General features: G+C 40.9%; 2 protein-coding genes across 2 annotated transcripts; one reads left to right on the top strand and one right to left on the bottom strand.

Moving 5' to 3' along the window:
- Nucleotides 1-393: 393 nt before the first annotated feature.
- Nucleotides 394-7,707, bottom strand: e4f1 (E4F transcription factor 1). Its single transcript, XM_051387703.1, has 14 exons — nucleotides 7,534-7,707; nucleotides 7,116-7,249; nucleotides 6,943-7,027; nucleotides 6,431-6,612; nucleotides 6,109-6,229; nucleotides 5,869-6,021; nucleotides 5,502-5,689; nucleotides 5,126-5,362; nucleotides 4,454-4,565; nucleotides 4,030-4,247; nucleotides 3,703-3,901; nucleotides 3,456-3,619; nucleotides 1,727-1,789; nucleotides 394-1,563 (listed from the first exon to the last, which is right to left on the bottom strand). Exons 1-14 carry the CDS (start codon nucleotides 7,628-7,630, stop codon nucleotides 1,189-1,191), a joined length of 2,328 nt encoding a protein of 775 aa, XP_051243663.1. The 5' UTR covers nucleotides 7,631-7,707; the 3' UTR covers nucleotides 394-1,188.
- A 1,295-nt stretch (nucleotides 7,708-9,002) lies between these two features.
- narfl (nuclear prelamin A recognition factor-like) lies at nucleotides 9,003-13,809 on the top strand. Its single transcript, XM_051387713.1, has 11 exons — nucleotides 9,003-9,127; nucleotides 10,225-10,320; nucleotides 10,418-10,561; nucleotides 10,700-10,829; nucleotides 10,940-11,074; nucleotides 11,414-11,532; nucleotides 11,912-12,041; nucleotides 12,127-12,199; nucleotides 12,317-12,454; nucleotides 12,801-12,958; nucleotides 13,203-13,809. The coding sequence occupies exons 1-11, from the start codon at nucleotides 9,062-9,064 to the stop codon at nucleotides 13,442-13,444; spliced, it is 1,431 nt and encodes a 476-aa protein (XP_051243673.1). The 5' UTR covers nucleotides 9,003-9,061; the 3' UTR covers nucleotides 13,445-13,809.
- Nucleotides 13,810-13,840: the final 31 nt, after the last annotated feature.

Here is a 13,840-nt window from a genome sequence, read left to right as displayed (position 1 = left end):
GCAGGTGTATGTGGTCTCAAAGCAGCTGGTATTCCCAAGATGAGATGGTGGTCACACTCACACTTCACACTTCTAAAAACAAAGAAAATAAATAAGACTGCAACACAGGATGATAAAAATAATACAATACTATTACATGATCTTAGTATAGCAACACAGACATAAATTGGTTGATGTAACTATGGACGGATAGATTGAAACAGCCAGATATCGAAATACTAAATTATTTCATTATTTTACAACCTTCAGGTGCGGTTAACCACGACAAATGTTACACTCCATGTAGTTGATTCCTCTTACTATCAAAAACAAATATAATATGATCACATATCTAAATAATTCTTCTCATTCAAAAAGACCAACAAATCAACAAAGATAAGTGGGAGCCAACTGTATAAGAAAATAGCATTTATTTGATGCAAACTCTGCTCGAGTAAACTGAACACATGTTTAATGTCTGGTGTATTCGTCATGCTTAAAGATGCTTTATGATCGACCAGGTCAGAAGAGCAACACTGTACCACGGGAGGTTTACATTCTCCCCGAATGGCCTCAAGCAGGCAGGCACACACGCACGATCGGTCAGTCTTTAAAGGGCCTCACATTTCACAGCGGATATAAAGAGTTTCAAAACTCAACACACTGACATCAGAGAGCAGAAGTGAAAACTGCAATCAAGTGATGCCACTTTAGGTAGTAAAAGAAAAGGAGGAATTTCACTTTTTGACTGCAGCAAAGAAGAAGAGACAACAGATAAAAGGCAAAGACATGTTCAGTTTGCGCCACCTAAAAAGAAAATATGCATCAATTCAGGCCCTCAAAATGAACACCTTACAAAATGAATCTAGTTAGTTATTCTCTCAGGCTGTATACTGTATGCACCTAAAAGTTCATAAATTAACAGTGCTTAATTTTAGTAAATCAATCCACAAAAATTAAACACATGATAGAGCTAGTCTTCATGCACACTCAGTCCTTATGTTTCACACACACACACACACACACACACACACACACATTTTTTTTTGCAGGTTGTTGGATTTCTGTAACTATAAACCTTATAAACACTTTGGCCTTTGTTTTGTAATCAAATCTTACACATGAAGCTTATACAAACTCTACAGTAATCGGCTACACAGGTACAGTCGAGACACATTTATAACAGTCCACGGTTCGGATCCTCTTCGATTATACAATGACAGTCTGAATCTCCACCTCCTCTGGGGAGGTGATGACATATTCCTCTTGCTGCTGCACCATCTGTATTCCCTCCTCCACTGCTTCCTCTGTGGTAACCATAGTAACTGTTCCGTCCGCCGTCTCCACTGTGCCTGCCGTGGCCAGTAGCGTGCCGTCGCTGATGGCGGAGGCCAGCGTCATGGCTACCTGCTCCGTCAGGCTCTCGGGGGTAGCGATGGTGATGGTGTCGCCGCAGTCAGAGATGGATGCGCCCTCCTCATTCATAGCCATATTGCGTACAATGATCTGGTGGCTGCCCGTGCCGCCGGCGCTATGGGACTGGCTGACAATCCGCTGTACCACCTTCATGATGTGGTTTCCCATCTGGAAAAAGTTAAAAGTAGCACTGTGAGATAATGCAAATGCAATTAAGACTCTATCAGATGCACTGGTGTAACAGTTTCAAACATTATATGTCTATCAACCAAATTCTAACACTCTGCAACTGCTGTAGATCTTACAGATGATCTCATTTGTGTATACTGACCTCATTTTGGCTGTCTTGAATGAGTGTAACCTCTTCTTCCTGCACGTCGTCCTCTGTTTGAGTCTAGGGGATATGATAACAATAACCTGAATTAAAATATAACCGTGAATAAAGGAGACAATGTTATAGAAAAATTAAGTCCTTCAACATAGATGACCATATGGTGCCAAAGGCATCAATTCTAGTCTTGTCTTCAGTCAATTACGCCATAACAGCACACAGTATCTGAGGAGTTAGAGTTAGTAATTGGTTTAGCCTCTTTTACAATCAATAAATTCCATCAAACATCAACAACAGTTTCTATAGATTTATCTACTGCAAAACAGTTTAAATCACAGCTCCTCTGTCAGTACCTGTGCCTGACTCTGACTCCTAGTGACTGATGCAAATGAGCTGTTTTTATATTGACAATCATGCCTGAGTCAGTCACAATAATACAAAAATGACATTGAAGTCGGTATTTCCAGTCCTGTGTCACAGGCCGGTTTTGCTAAAAACGGGGAAGTTGTTCCATTTGTGTTTTAAAAAGGTTCTACGTTCATACGAACACGTTGTAAAAATTATCCTCATGCACATAGATTTGGAAAAACGACTGAAACTGCTGTAGTATGCATGCCTTCGTAGAAGTCGTTTCAGTCGTTTTCGGGATCCGTGACGCATAAAAGAGGCATAACACACAGCTGGAACATACAAACCATGGCGGGGGCACTCTAAATGTATTAAGAAGTTGTATTAGTTATTGAAGATTAACTTTCTGCCCTTCACCGTTAGTGTAGCGCCTCATAAGGCAATGCTCTAACCTCATTCCTTAATGACATTTCACCTTGACTTATCAAATGCAGACAGTCTAATAATAGGCGCTTAATTAACAGTGTTATGTGCTGTCTTTAATTAGGCATTTATTTAATCCACCAACCAGCTCTATGATATAATAATATTATTGAAACCGTCTGCCTCTCATACCCAGTCTTCTCCCACTTACACTGTAGTGAGGTTATCTTTATGGATTAAATTGATGCCGAATTGACAAGATGACTGTTGACATATTACGCCCTTCATCTTGTGTTTCTAGAGTTTTGTGTTGTTTTGGACACGTAAGGAATTGTTAGAATGTCATATTTCTTAAAGGGAGTTTGGTGTAATATATTCCCTGGAAATACAAACCACGATGAGAAATATTTTTAATGTATAATAGTGGAATTAACTGTGATTTATAGTAAAAGAGCAGCTTAAAACAATAATATATATATTTATAACACCAGTACATTCTTGTTCAAAAAGTTGAACAACCGCAATGAAAGTTTACTGTTTTATGCAAACAAACATTGTCGTGTGAACAGGGCCACAGTCTGCTGTTACTCTTCTCTGTAAAGTTGCAACTTCAAACTCTAGTTCTCCTCTCTTCAATGGCCTAGAAAGGTCTGTGCACTTGACAAAGGGTTGGCGCTGAGTGATTGGTTCTAATCAGCAGCCCAATCAATTCCCTACAGATGGGATCATTTGAGTAAAATTGTTTTGCACTTTAGCTTAACCCCTTCAATCAGAGAGGTAACTGCCATTCACTGCTAATAAGAAACACCTGCCATGACATCACTGATGGGCACAGAGGTGCTTGAACAAGTTTGATGCAAAAAGATTTCTATTTACGATTTACCCTTGAAAGAACCTTGAAGCTGTGATGTTAGGGAGAAACCACACTTACTCTGAACGCTGCTTCCCTGTGGCTCACCTTGATGATGTACTCCTGTGTGTCTGCCACCACTGAGGAAAACTCCACCAGGACAGCATGAGGATCCTCTGAGATGATGGCTGCTGTAGCGAGGCTGTCCACCGACTCCTGCTCCTCTGTTACTGCACCCTGGTTCTCACTCGTATCATCCTTATGGCAGCCCCCTGGTGGAAATCACAGGTTGTGTTATGAGGTCTGTCTGTGTCACTGCTCCACTGCTCTTTTGTTGGCTGTCGATCACACTGACCTTTAGCACGCATATGCCGATTGAGAGTCCCGTGCTCAGCAAAGCCTCGCCTGCATTTTGGGCACTTGAAAGGCTTCTCTCCGGTGTGGTGGCGGATATGTCGCACTAGAGAACCTTTCTCCCTGAAGCCCCTCAAGCAGTACTGACACACATATGGTTTCTCATCACCGTGGGTCCGCTGATGCACCTGCAAGGCATTCTGAGCAAGACAAAGAGATGTGTTAAGAGATGGCACTGGAATGCTTTTGTGGTGGTGAGGACAAGCTAAACAATTAAATAAAAGCAGAGAGTTCAATAGAACACAAATCTTAATATCTACAAAATCACCTTGGTCTTGTACCCCTTGTTGCATCTGCTACAGCGGTAGGGTCTTTCATCCGAGTGGGCCCTCATGTGCTCACGTACATGCCCAATGGTTTTGTACAGCTTGCCACACTCGCCACATTTGTACCTCCTCTCACTGACATGCACTTCCATGTGTTTCTTCAGCAGGTAACCAGTCAGAAACTCCTTGTGGCACAGTGTGCACTTAAAGGGCTTGTAACCTGCATACAGACACAGAGAAAAACTGAATATTTATCAAAAAGGTCCATTCAGTTCTTGAAATTCCAATGTATTATTTTCTGAAAGGGGTCCGTGTCCCATTAACTACAGTGATTTCACATTTTGAAATAAGTTGGTTAACAGGAATAAACAGTAAGATAGGAGGTACAGTAATGCTGAGAGTCATCATTCGTAGTTATGGACATACCCAAATGGCCCTTGACATGAAAGCGGAAGTAATTCAGTCCCTTGAAGGAGCGATTACAGTGAGGACACGTGTGCAGTTTTGAGGGTGTTGGATCATCTCCATCACCTACTTCCTGCAAAAAAACAAAAGAAAGACAGCCAGAAAGACATTAAAAAAATGATTCTGTGTGCAAATAATCATTGCAACACTAGAACCTCTTCTGAGAACGAGTTCAAATGTTTCCAGAACTTATCAGGTCAGTTTCTATCAGTGATTGACAGCATTTCTGTTTCTTAACCCTAAAATAAAACATGAATTAATCATTCCTCCCCGATGCTGAATGTAACTGGCAGCAAAGTGTAAAACTCTTTGCAGAAGCACAGTGTGTTCTGCAACTCAGCCACAGTAGCCTTACATGTCAAGCAAGAACAGAGCTGAGTTTGCCTTTAATAAATACAATACAAAAATATAGCCTTCTCTAGAGATTTTAATCTAAAACGGATACAGGTGGTGTTGAGTTAAAAGAATAATTTATGTCTGACATATTCTACAGATATAGACATTAAAACTGTTGTGAATCGTGTATATGACTATGAAGAGATCCTCCTCACTGTCTATTTTCGGTGGGTACCACACACGAGTCACAACTTCTTGAAAAAAATAGACGACATCCCTATTTTCTATCATCCTTACCTCCACCTCCATCTCAACAAACTCTTCTTTAATCTGGATCTCGGTGATACTCTCTTCAGCATCAGGACAGTCAGAATCCACTTTATTCGTCTCCTCGTTTGCCTGCGAGGTCTCCTCAATCACAGCTTCCTCTGTCCCCAGTGCAATGCCAGAGTTGATGATGGCCTGGCAGATGAGATTGTCACCTGCTGCTGCAGCAGCAGCCAGGGCCTCCGCCTGAGACTGCTCTACCACGACCTGGCCAGAGGCAGAGCAACAGGTCAACAGAACAGGTTGACTGAGAGTTACAGGTAAAATCATCTTATTCATCACTGAAAAAAATTACTAAAAAGCATTTTCAGAAAAGGAAAGAGCTTTCTTTAGCTAAAACCCTCACCTGCTGCTCCTGTGTCGTTCCATCCACCTCCATTGTAAAGTGGACCTGATGGAGGACCTCTTGGGAACCAGCTTCTACCACGCTGACGACAGCAGTCTGAGCTTCTACCATCCCCTGCTCCTCTGGCTCTTGCTCCACAACCACCACCTCTTGCTGGCCAGCCAGTGCAGCGTGATCATCTTCAACTCCTGGACAATTTACACAGACCTGTCAGTGACTCAATGGATTCTTACTTCCTTAGGTATTTTACATTTATTCTTAAATACAGTACTACAAGTTGAACTTCTCTATCAATAGCTACAGCTAGTGAGACCATTAAGCTGCCTTCTTTAGCACAGTTATACGGCTTCAGCAGTGTAAATCTGACCTTTTTGTACTCCATCTTTGCTGACCAAGATCTCCTTGTACTGAACGAAACGGATCTTTTCTGTGCAGGGTGTGAGGGCCTTAAGGTGTCTGGTGAGGGCACCTGACTCTCTAAAGGACTGGCCACATTGGTCACAGCGGTACGGTCGCTCATCTGCAAGAGAACAGGAAGAAAGTAGTGTTATCATTAGGTAAAATTCATTAGAAAAGATCAATTCAAGACCTGGTTTACTGTCCGTACCCGTGTGACGACGATTGTGACGAATCAGGGAGCCTTTGGTGCGAAAGGAGATCCCACACAGGTCACAAGAGAAGTTCTTCTGGTCACTGTGAGTTTTCATGTGAGTTCTCAAGATGTTGGTCTGTCGGGTGAATATAGAACATATTAGAGAGACAGCCCTGGCAACATAAAGTAAAAAATAAAATAAATACAGTGTCTGGTATCAAAAGAAATTCTAACAGTTTGGAAATCTCATGTTACTCATTTCAGGTACTCATAGAGGAAAATATGACCAACATTTCCTGATAAAAGACACATACAAAACTGAAGACGTATGACTCACTGTTTTAAATGTCTTTTCACAAAGTTGGCAAATGTAGCGTCCCTCCCCGTTGACTTTGTAAACACGCTTGTCACTGTCAGCGTTGTCAGATATGGATCCTTCAGTCCCATCTGACTGGTCAGTGACTTTAGGCGGCACGATTTTTTTCCTGCGACCTCGACCCAACAGCGCACCGCTTTCATCTGTGGGAAAAACACGCACATCGACTGACTGATTAGACGATCAACAAAAGTAATCTTCACCTATTAGTCACCTTACAAGCAAAAATACTGAACATTCGCTGATCTCAGCTTCTCAAATGTGTGGACTTTATTCCTGTATTTGACATACATATACGGGAGTAAACTGAACGTCTATCAGTTCTGGTCTGATGGTTGGATAAAACAAGCAATTGGTCACCTTTAAGGAAATTATAATGGGATTTTTCTAATACTATTTTTGACGAATAATAGAAAATAACTGGCAAATGAATTGATAACACATAGTTAGTCGCAGATATAATGTTTACCCACCATCAAAGGGCTTCAGTGGTTCATCTAAGGATGCACCATCAGCTGTTTTCACGTCTGAAGAAGAACTTCCATTGGCTGCAGTAACCTGCCAAAATGTAAGATATCAACATTTGGTTCAACCTCTGCTGTTTATTGTGTTTACTGGATATAAACCGGTGCATCACAGTCCATACCTCTTGAATGGCATCCTGGCTGCTCGCCTCCCGTGCCTCCACACGTTTGCAGTTGTGTTGCAGCTTGTGCTGGATGAAAGCCTCCAGCGTGGAAAACTCGGTCTGACAGCGTCCGCACTTGTGCACATCTTCATCTGACAGCACGGGTTAAACAAAAACAAAAAACAAGACGACAACAACAACAACAACTTTCAGCATGAGACAACGCCACAAACACTTGTGCTGTCAGCTACCGCCATGCAAACCTCTCTAAAGACTGCCAACCAGGCTCGACTTGTAATCTGAGCAAAAGCTGCTAATGTTGTTGCTAATGGCAGCTAGCCGCTAGCAACATTTCACGATGGAGGAAGTTAGCTAGGCCCCAAACGCAACATTTGATAAACATTTCAGTCTTGTTTGAGCAAGGACGAGGACTAACCTTCGTCTCCCAGTGTGGTCTGAATGGTGATCGTCTCGTTGCCGTCCTTCGTTTGCTCCCTCTCTGTTTCTGCCGTATGATTATTTTCTACATTCATGTCGTTAGAGTTCTCCGTCTCTGTCGCAACGCTGCTACGAGGAGGTAAAACATGGCGGATTTACGACCCCGTAGTCATAACAACAAAAGGGCGCGTGCGTATGTGTCTTTATCGACAGAGGAGAGAAAACAAGAAAACATGCTTTGATCCAAATAATGCCTTAAATTACATTTTAATTGGGTTTCAAAATGCAGGTTACATAAATGTATACATAGAAAAATCATTTTTAGCTATTTGTGTATATGATAAATAGAATTATTACGAATCTATTCACTATTTTTTTTATATTTTCTGTTTTGTTCTCACAGCCAAGTGACATTATCTGCCTGTGCAGCTGTATGGAGCAGCTATATTAATGTAAGATGGATAATACAGTAATCTGAAGATGCCTTAAACATTGAAAACCTATCTATAAACAATATAAGAGTGCTGAATATGCTATATGGAGGAAGTCATACAGATTTGGGGTCCCACTTTATCAAGGGTCCTAAGAAGGATTTAAAACACCCTTTATAATCCAAATCAGAATATGCAGGTAAATTATAAAACTATATCAAGCCCAGAAATAGAGAAATAAACAGGAGGCTATTAATGTGGCTATAACTGAGTCTTCTAGTCCAACTGCTGTCTCTCCCCTCTCACAGGGACCCATGATAATGGTCCATGAAACTATTATTTCTGTAAAACAAGAGTCTTCCATACCTAACTTCCCACCTGTTGCTCCATGAGAAATGCATTACAGTGTTTTGTTGCATGATTTTTGCACAGTTGTATAGTAATTTAATGTGGACACAGAGGCTTTTATAGTTTATATAGTGGCAGCTGTAAAGAAAACAAAAGGAGAAACATTTTGGTGGCAGTGACATAGTTTGGAGGGAGGGGCCCATAGTCCGTTTATCTCCTTAAAGGGCCCCTCAAAGTGGCCGATGAGGACATGTGATTGACCAACAGACAGAAGTAACAACAGGAGACCAGTCAAGGCAGCAACTTTACATATTCAACAATTCAAACATGTTTGTAATGTTGACACTATAATTTGTCACTGAGAAACAAATATTTACTGTATACAAACCAATCAAATTCTTATTCTTGTCTGCATTCATTTTTGCTGCAACTTAAGATCAATATAAAAGAACTGAAGACAATAAATAAAACATGTAAAGGAGGATTACAGTCTGCAGGCTGCATAAAGCTGTGAGTGTGTTTCTCCCTTCTCCTTCATTGTAGATCACCATGACTCAGCATTTTAAACCTGTAGATTCCCTTTATTAAAGGCTCAAAGTACGTGCTAAACATAAAAGATATAGATAAACACCATCATTAAACCACTACTATAATCGATAACATATAAGCACAGCAACATCAGCTGAAGTCTAATCAAAGCTATTCACGACACAAAAGTAAACAACAAACACTTTTACGGCAGCAAATATGGCTTCTCACTTTAGCGGTGTGCTGCAGCTGACAGATCTCGATGACTTTATCACCCCCTCTCAGGTAACGAAACTATTGTAACATGTTATAACATCAGATTTATTTCAGAAGGACGTTGTTAACGCTAATAAAAACGGAAACGTTACTGTGAAAGTTAGCATGCTTACTAGCTGTTAGCTGTTCTCGTCAGTGCCGTTGTGTGAGTTAACAACCCCCAAAAAATAAATAAATAACCGCAACCATTAATCCCTGTTGTTAAAAAGCTTATCATAAAGCAGCGTTAACCCGCTGGAGTCACTGTTACTGATCAATACCCGATAAACACATCACGCTAAAAGCTAAGCAGCTAGTTTGTTGCTAATGCTAGCAGTGATGTAACTGTGATGAAATAGTAGATGTGACGTTGTGTTTGGTGATAACTTGGTTTAAGTGGATATAGATAAATGATTTTAAATATTAATAGACATTAGGGTACTGAATTGTCAAGTTGAATGTCCTGATAGTTATTTAGATTTATAACCGGCCATGTGCTCGTTTCTTACTGCGCATGTAAGATTTAGTCATTAACTGTGATCTTTGAGCTTTATGAAGAAAACAAATGAATAAAACAGGCTTGAAACTATGTAAAACTGTGTTGACCTCTAATACTGTTGTTTTTGGGTTTTTTTTGTGTGTTATTTATTTATTATTTGGCTTTTTTTTCTTTCCTTTGTTGTTCTTACTCAGTCAGGTGCCCTTGGATGCTGCTATACATTTCTGTGTTTCATCTTTTGAACACTAATAAAGAATTAGGGATGCACTAATTCTGAAATTCTGAGCCAATACTATGTTTAAAATAACAATTTTGCTGATGTTTTTTGTTGTTGTTATTTATTGGCCCTTATGTGTTATTTATTGGCCCATATGTTCCAGGAAAACAAAGACATTTACAAAGATAAGCATCTCTGTAATTATTTATCCAGTACCCGAGTTAGAAATAACCAACACAACATTTAGCTAGTGCAAAATTGATGCGACGCAACAGATAAACATCAGCCACTGATATCGATGAATGCCTTCCTATTTCTGAATAAACCGATATCAGTCAATAAAGCAAATATGGGCCGATAAATTGGTTCCCTACTAGTACTTTGTTTACATGTGTGGTTTCTGTTTTGCAGGAATGTGTCAAACCTGTGAAAGTAGAGAAGAAACAAGGTAAATCTGTGGCCAAAATTCAAATAGAAGATGATGGCAGCTATGTCCAAGTCAACCAGGTGGGTATCTAGGCTGAATCAAAACCTGTATGTGAATTATTAAAAGTGAAGCATTGCATTACTTTGTGCCTTGAATTAATTCTCCTTGTGTTTGTAGGATGGCGAGAAGCAGAAGCTGGAGAAAGCAAAGATCACACTGAATGACTGTTTGGCCTGCAGTGGCTGCATCACCTCGGCTGAGAGCGTCCTCATCACGCAGCAGAGCCACGAGGAGCTTTTTAAAGTGCTGCAGAACAACAAGGTAGTGATGGAAATACGTGTTTGAATGCTTGTGTACTGTGTGTGTGGTCAGGATTACTTTTGCAGCCCTCTACATGCTATACTTATAATTTTGGGTGTCGCTGTATTTACCTCTGCGTCATTTGGATTCCTTCCAAAGACGAGTGCTACAGAGCAGAAGGTTGTGGTGGTGTCGGTGTCGCCGCAGTCCAGAGCCTCCCTCGCAGCACGCTATGACCTCAGCAGTACTGAGGCAGGCAGGAGGCTTACGTCTTTCTTCAAAGGCCTTGGTGAGAACAAATATTACTATTTAAATGATACAACTCAAAGTGAAACTGAAAAGTGAGAGGTTGACTAAGGCAGACACAGGCACTTCTGAATACTATAATCACTGTTGCAGGGGTTCATCATGTGTTTGACACGAGCTTTAGTCGGACCTTCAGCCTGCTGGAGAGCCAGAGGGAGTTTGTGGATCGTTTCCAGAAGAAGGAGCAGGACAGCAAATGTCTGCCTATGCTGACATCGGCGTGTCCAGGTATTCCACTAATAATTAGTTAGCTCTGTGCTGCCCACTGTCTAACAAAAGCAAAAATTTAACTACTAAGGAATGAGAAAATAATGTTTATTTATTGACCCCTCACAATATATTTATCCTCATTTCACTTTTCAGAAAGTAAAAGCTTTCAGAGTTTATTGCAGTAAAATATATTTTGATTCTCACAATGCGAAATTCCATTGATTAATATAATGTCAAAGTAGAATAATACATATTCAACTTAATATCTTTCTTTTCTCCTTTCTGATGATTGCAGTGTTTTTTCAAAGACGTTTCTCATTGTGCGTGTCTGTGTGTATTTGTTTTTGTTGTGTTCAGGTTGGATTTGCTATGCAGAGAAGACACACGGGAAGTTCATCCTTCCATACATCAGTACCACTCGCTCCCCCCAGCAGATGATGGGTTCTCTGGTTAAAGGCTACTTTGCTGAACAACAGGTACGGGAACACCTGAACACCAGATATTACAGTCAAACAGTGAACACCACCTCACGGAGGTTAAAGAGATTTCACTTTTTATTATTTCATCACGTCTTGATAGCAGCTTGGTGACGTTTCTTTGACTGTAACTAAAATTGCAAAGGTATAAAAGTACAAATAGAGCTTCTATCGTTTGTGTAAGATTTAGACATTTAGTCACTCCTGTGTTAGTGTTTGACACTAACACAGGTCAACTTTGGTTGTTTTAAAGTGCTTAACAAATAAAGTTGGATTGGATTGGATTATCCAGTGCTAGTTTGTACTACTAATACTGTTATGAATGTGTGTAGATATATGGTTATTAAAGAGTTGAACTGTGTATTGTGTCTGTTGTTAGGGGCTCAGTCCACAGCAGATCTACCATGTGGCAGTAATGCCCTGCTTTGACAAGAAACTTGAGGCCTCGAGGTCGGACTTCTTCATGAACAAAGCTGAGACTCGGGAAGTGGACTGTGTCATCACCTCTGGTACAGTAGCTGCTCTTATAATGCTCTTTTTTTGTGTTTGAATGTGGAGTATCTTCTCTCTTATACCTTTCACTGTCTCATATAGGAGAGGTTCAGAAAATGCTGGAGGAGAAAAATGTGTCTCTTAGTAATGTGGAACCTGCACCCCTTGATACATTGTAAGTTCTGCAACATTTTGTCTTTTGTTTGCTCCACCCCGTTCTTTAATATAAACCACAGCACAAATTTCTAGAAGAAGACATGGGCTCACATGCTACGTATTATTGTCAACCCAGGTTTAGCAGTGTGAGTGGGCATGAGTTCCTGAGCCATGCTGGGAGCGGGTCAGGGGGTTACCTCCATCATGTCTTCACCTATGCTGCCAAGCAGCTGTTTGGAGAGGAGGTGAAGGAGCTCACCTACAAGACCCTCAGGTGAGTCTGTCTCAACATCTTCAAGAGGCTCGACTGCTCTGTGCTCATTTGTGGTTCAGGCTAATTATGCCATCTGGAACAGTCAAGCTTGAAGAACAGTTCCAGTTCATTCAGATAAGTTTAATGCTCTCAGAATAGCCTTCCTTGTAGATCATGCTTAATTATAATGTCACTCAACCTGGATCCTAGCTCATTACTGTTGTTTTAGAGGATTTCTATGTGCAGGCTGAGAGAGGCTGTGTTAAAAAAATTACAATTTGCCCCAGTTTAATTGCCTTGTACCTCGTGTGTATAAGAACGTCTGTCTGTCTAACCCCGTTTTCCCACCTCAACCCCTCTGCCACAGGAATAAAGACTTCCAGGAAGTGACTATAGAGAAAGACGGAGTTGTCCTGTTGTGCTTTGCGTCCACATACGGCTTCCGCAACATCCAGAACCTGGTGCAGAAGCTCAAGAGAGGGAAGTCACCCTACCATTTTGTGGAAGTTATGGCCTGTCCATCAGGTGAGTGAAATTGCCCCTTGATCACATGTTAGCACATTGTGGGCGTTAGTGTTAAGTATAAATGATGTACTTGTTACATATTCAAACATATGGAAGCTATAAAATGCAGTGTTCAGTCAGTGCATTAGGTTATCAGATGAAGTCACACTAGCACTGCTTGACTCATTTAATGCTGACAGATGTTTGCAAGCAAATCAAAGCGATAAACACAGCACGTTTCCCCTGACCTCTTCTTAATGTTCAGGCTGTCTAAATGGTGGTGGACAGGTGAAGCCCTTACCTGGTGAGAGCCAAAAGGAGCTTCTCCAGAAGGTTGAGGAGCTCTACAAGGCAGAGCGCCCCCTATTGCCAGAGGATGACACTCGTGTGGCCGAGCTGTACCAGTCCTGGCTCCACAGTGTTGGGGAGGAGAGAGCCAAAGAGCTGCTGCACACACAGTACCACAGTGTGGAGAAGATGACTAACGGACTCACGATGAAGTGGTGAATAATGCTTCAGCTACAATGCACAATCAGTAGACACTGACTACACGACCGTCCAAATATATGTGACTATTTCTGTCTCTCTTCAGAGAGAAGAGAAGGGTTGTGGGCAAAGTTGAACTTAAGAAAGTTTGATGTGTGCCAACAACCTTTTAAACCACTTTTTTTTCAAAAGATGTGTGTCTGGTGAGGTAGAAAACCATGGTGTAGCTAGATAAAGGACACAAATTATGTCTATAGTTTGATAATTTGCCCTGATACTGCTGATTGAATTCATTTGTTTGGAAAATGTGACCTGAAATAACAAAGCAAATATAATCATTCCTTGTTTATGTGTATATAGAAAAATAAAGACATTATTTAAGTATAGCCATTTGTTTTGTAAGTTATTTTTTAAAAG

The sequence above is a fragment of the Dicentrarchus labrax genome, unplaced genomic scaffold (genome assembly GCF_905237075.1).
Source record: "Dicentrarchus labrax unplaced genomic scaffold, dlabrax2021, whole genome shotgun sequence".
In the NCBI taxonomy this organism is placed as follows: Eukaryota; Metazoa; Chordata; class Actinopteri; family Moronidae; genus Dicentrarchus; species Dicentrarchus labrax.
This window is presented reverse-complemented; position numbering and strand designations above follow the sequence as displayed.

Bases quoted from the DNA above. Each gene is read 5' to 3' on its own strand.
- e4f1 (XM_051387703.1), bottom strand. From the start codon at position 7,630: ATGAATGTAGAAAATAATCATACGGCAGAAACAGAGAGGGAGCAAACG. The intron at 6,613-6,942 runs GTGGGTAAACAT...TTTTTCCCACAG, and splicing joins ACCACTGAAGCCCTTTGATG to ATGAAAGCGGTGCGCTGTTG. The intron at 3,620-3,702 runs GTCAGTGTGATC...GATTTCCACCAG, and splicing joins TCGGCATATGCGTGCTAAAG to GGGGCTGCCATAAGGATGAT.
- narfl (XM_051387713.1), top strand. From the start codon at position 9,062: ATGGCTTCTCACTTTAGCGGTGTGCTGCAGCTGACAGATCTCGATGAC. The intron at 10,562-10,699 runs GTAGTGATGGAA...TTCCTTCCAAAG, and splicing joins AAGTGCTGCAGAACAACAAG to ACGAGTGCTACAGAGCAGAA. The intron at 12,959-13,202 runs GTGAGTGAAATT...CTTAATGTTCAG, and splicing joins AGTTATGGCCTGTCCATCAG to GCTGTCTAAATGGTGGTGGA.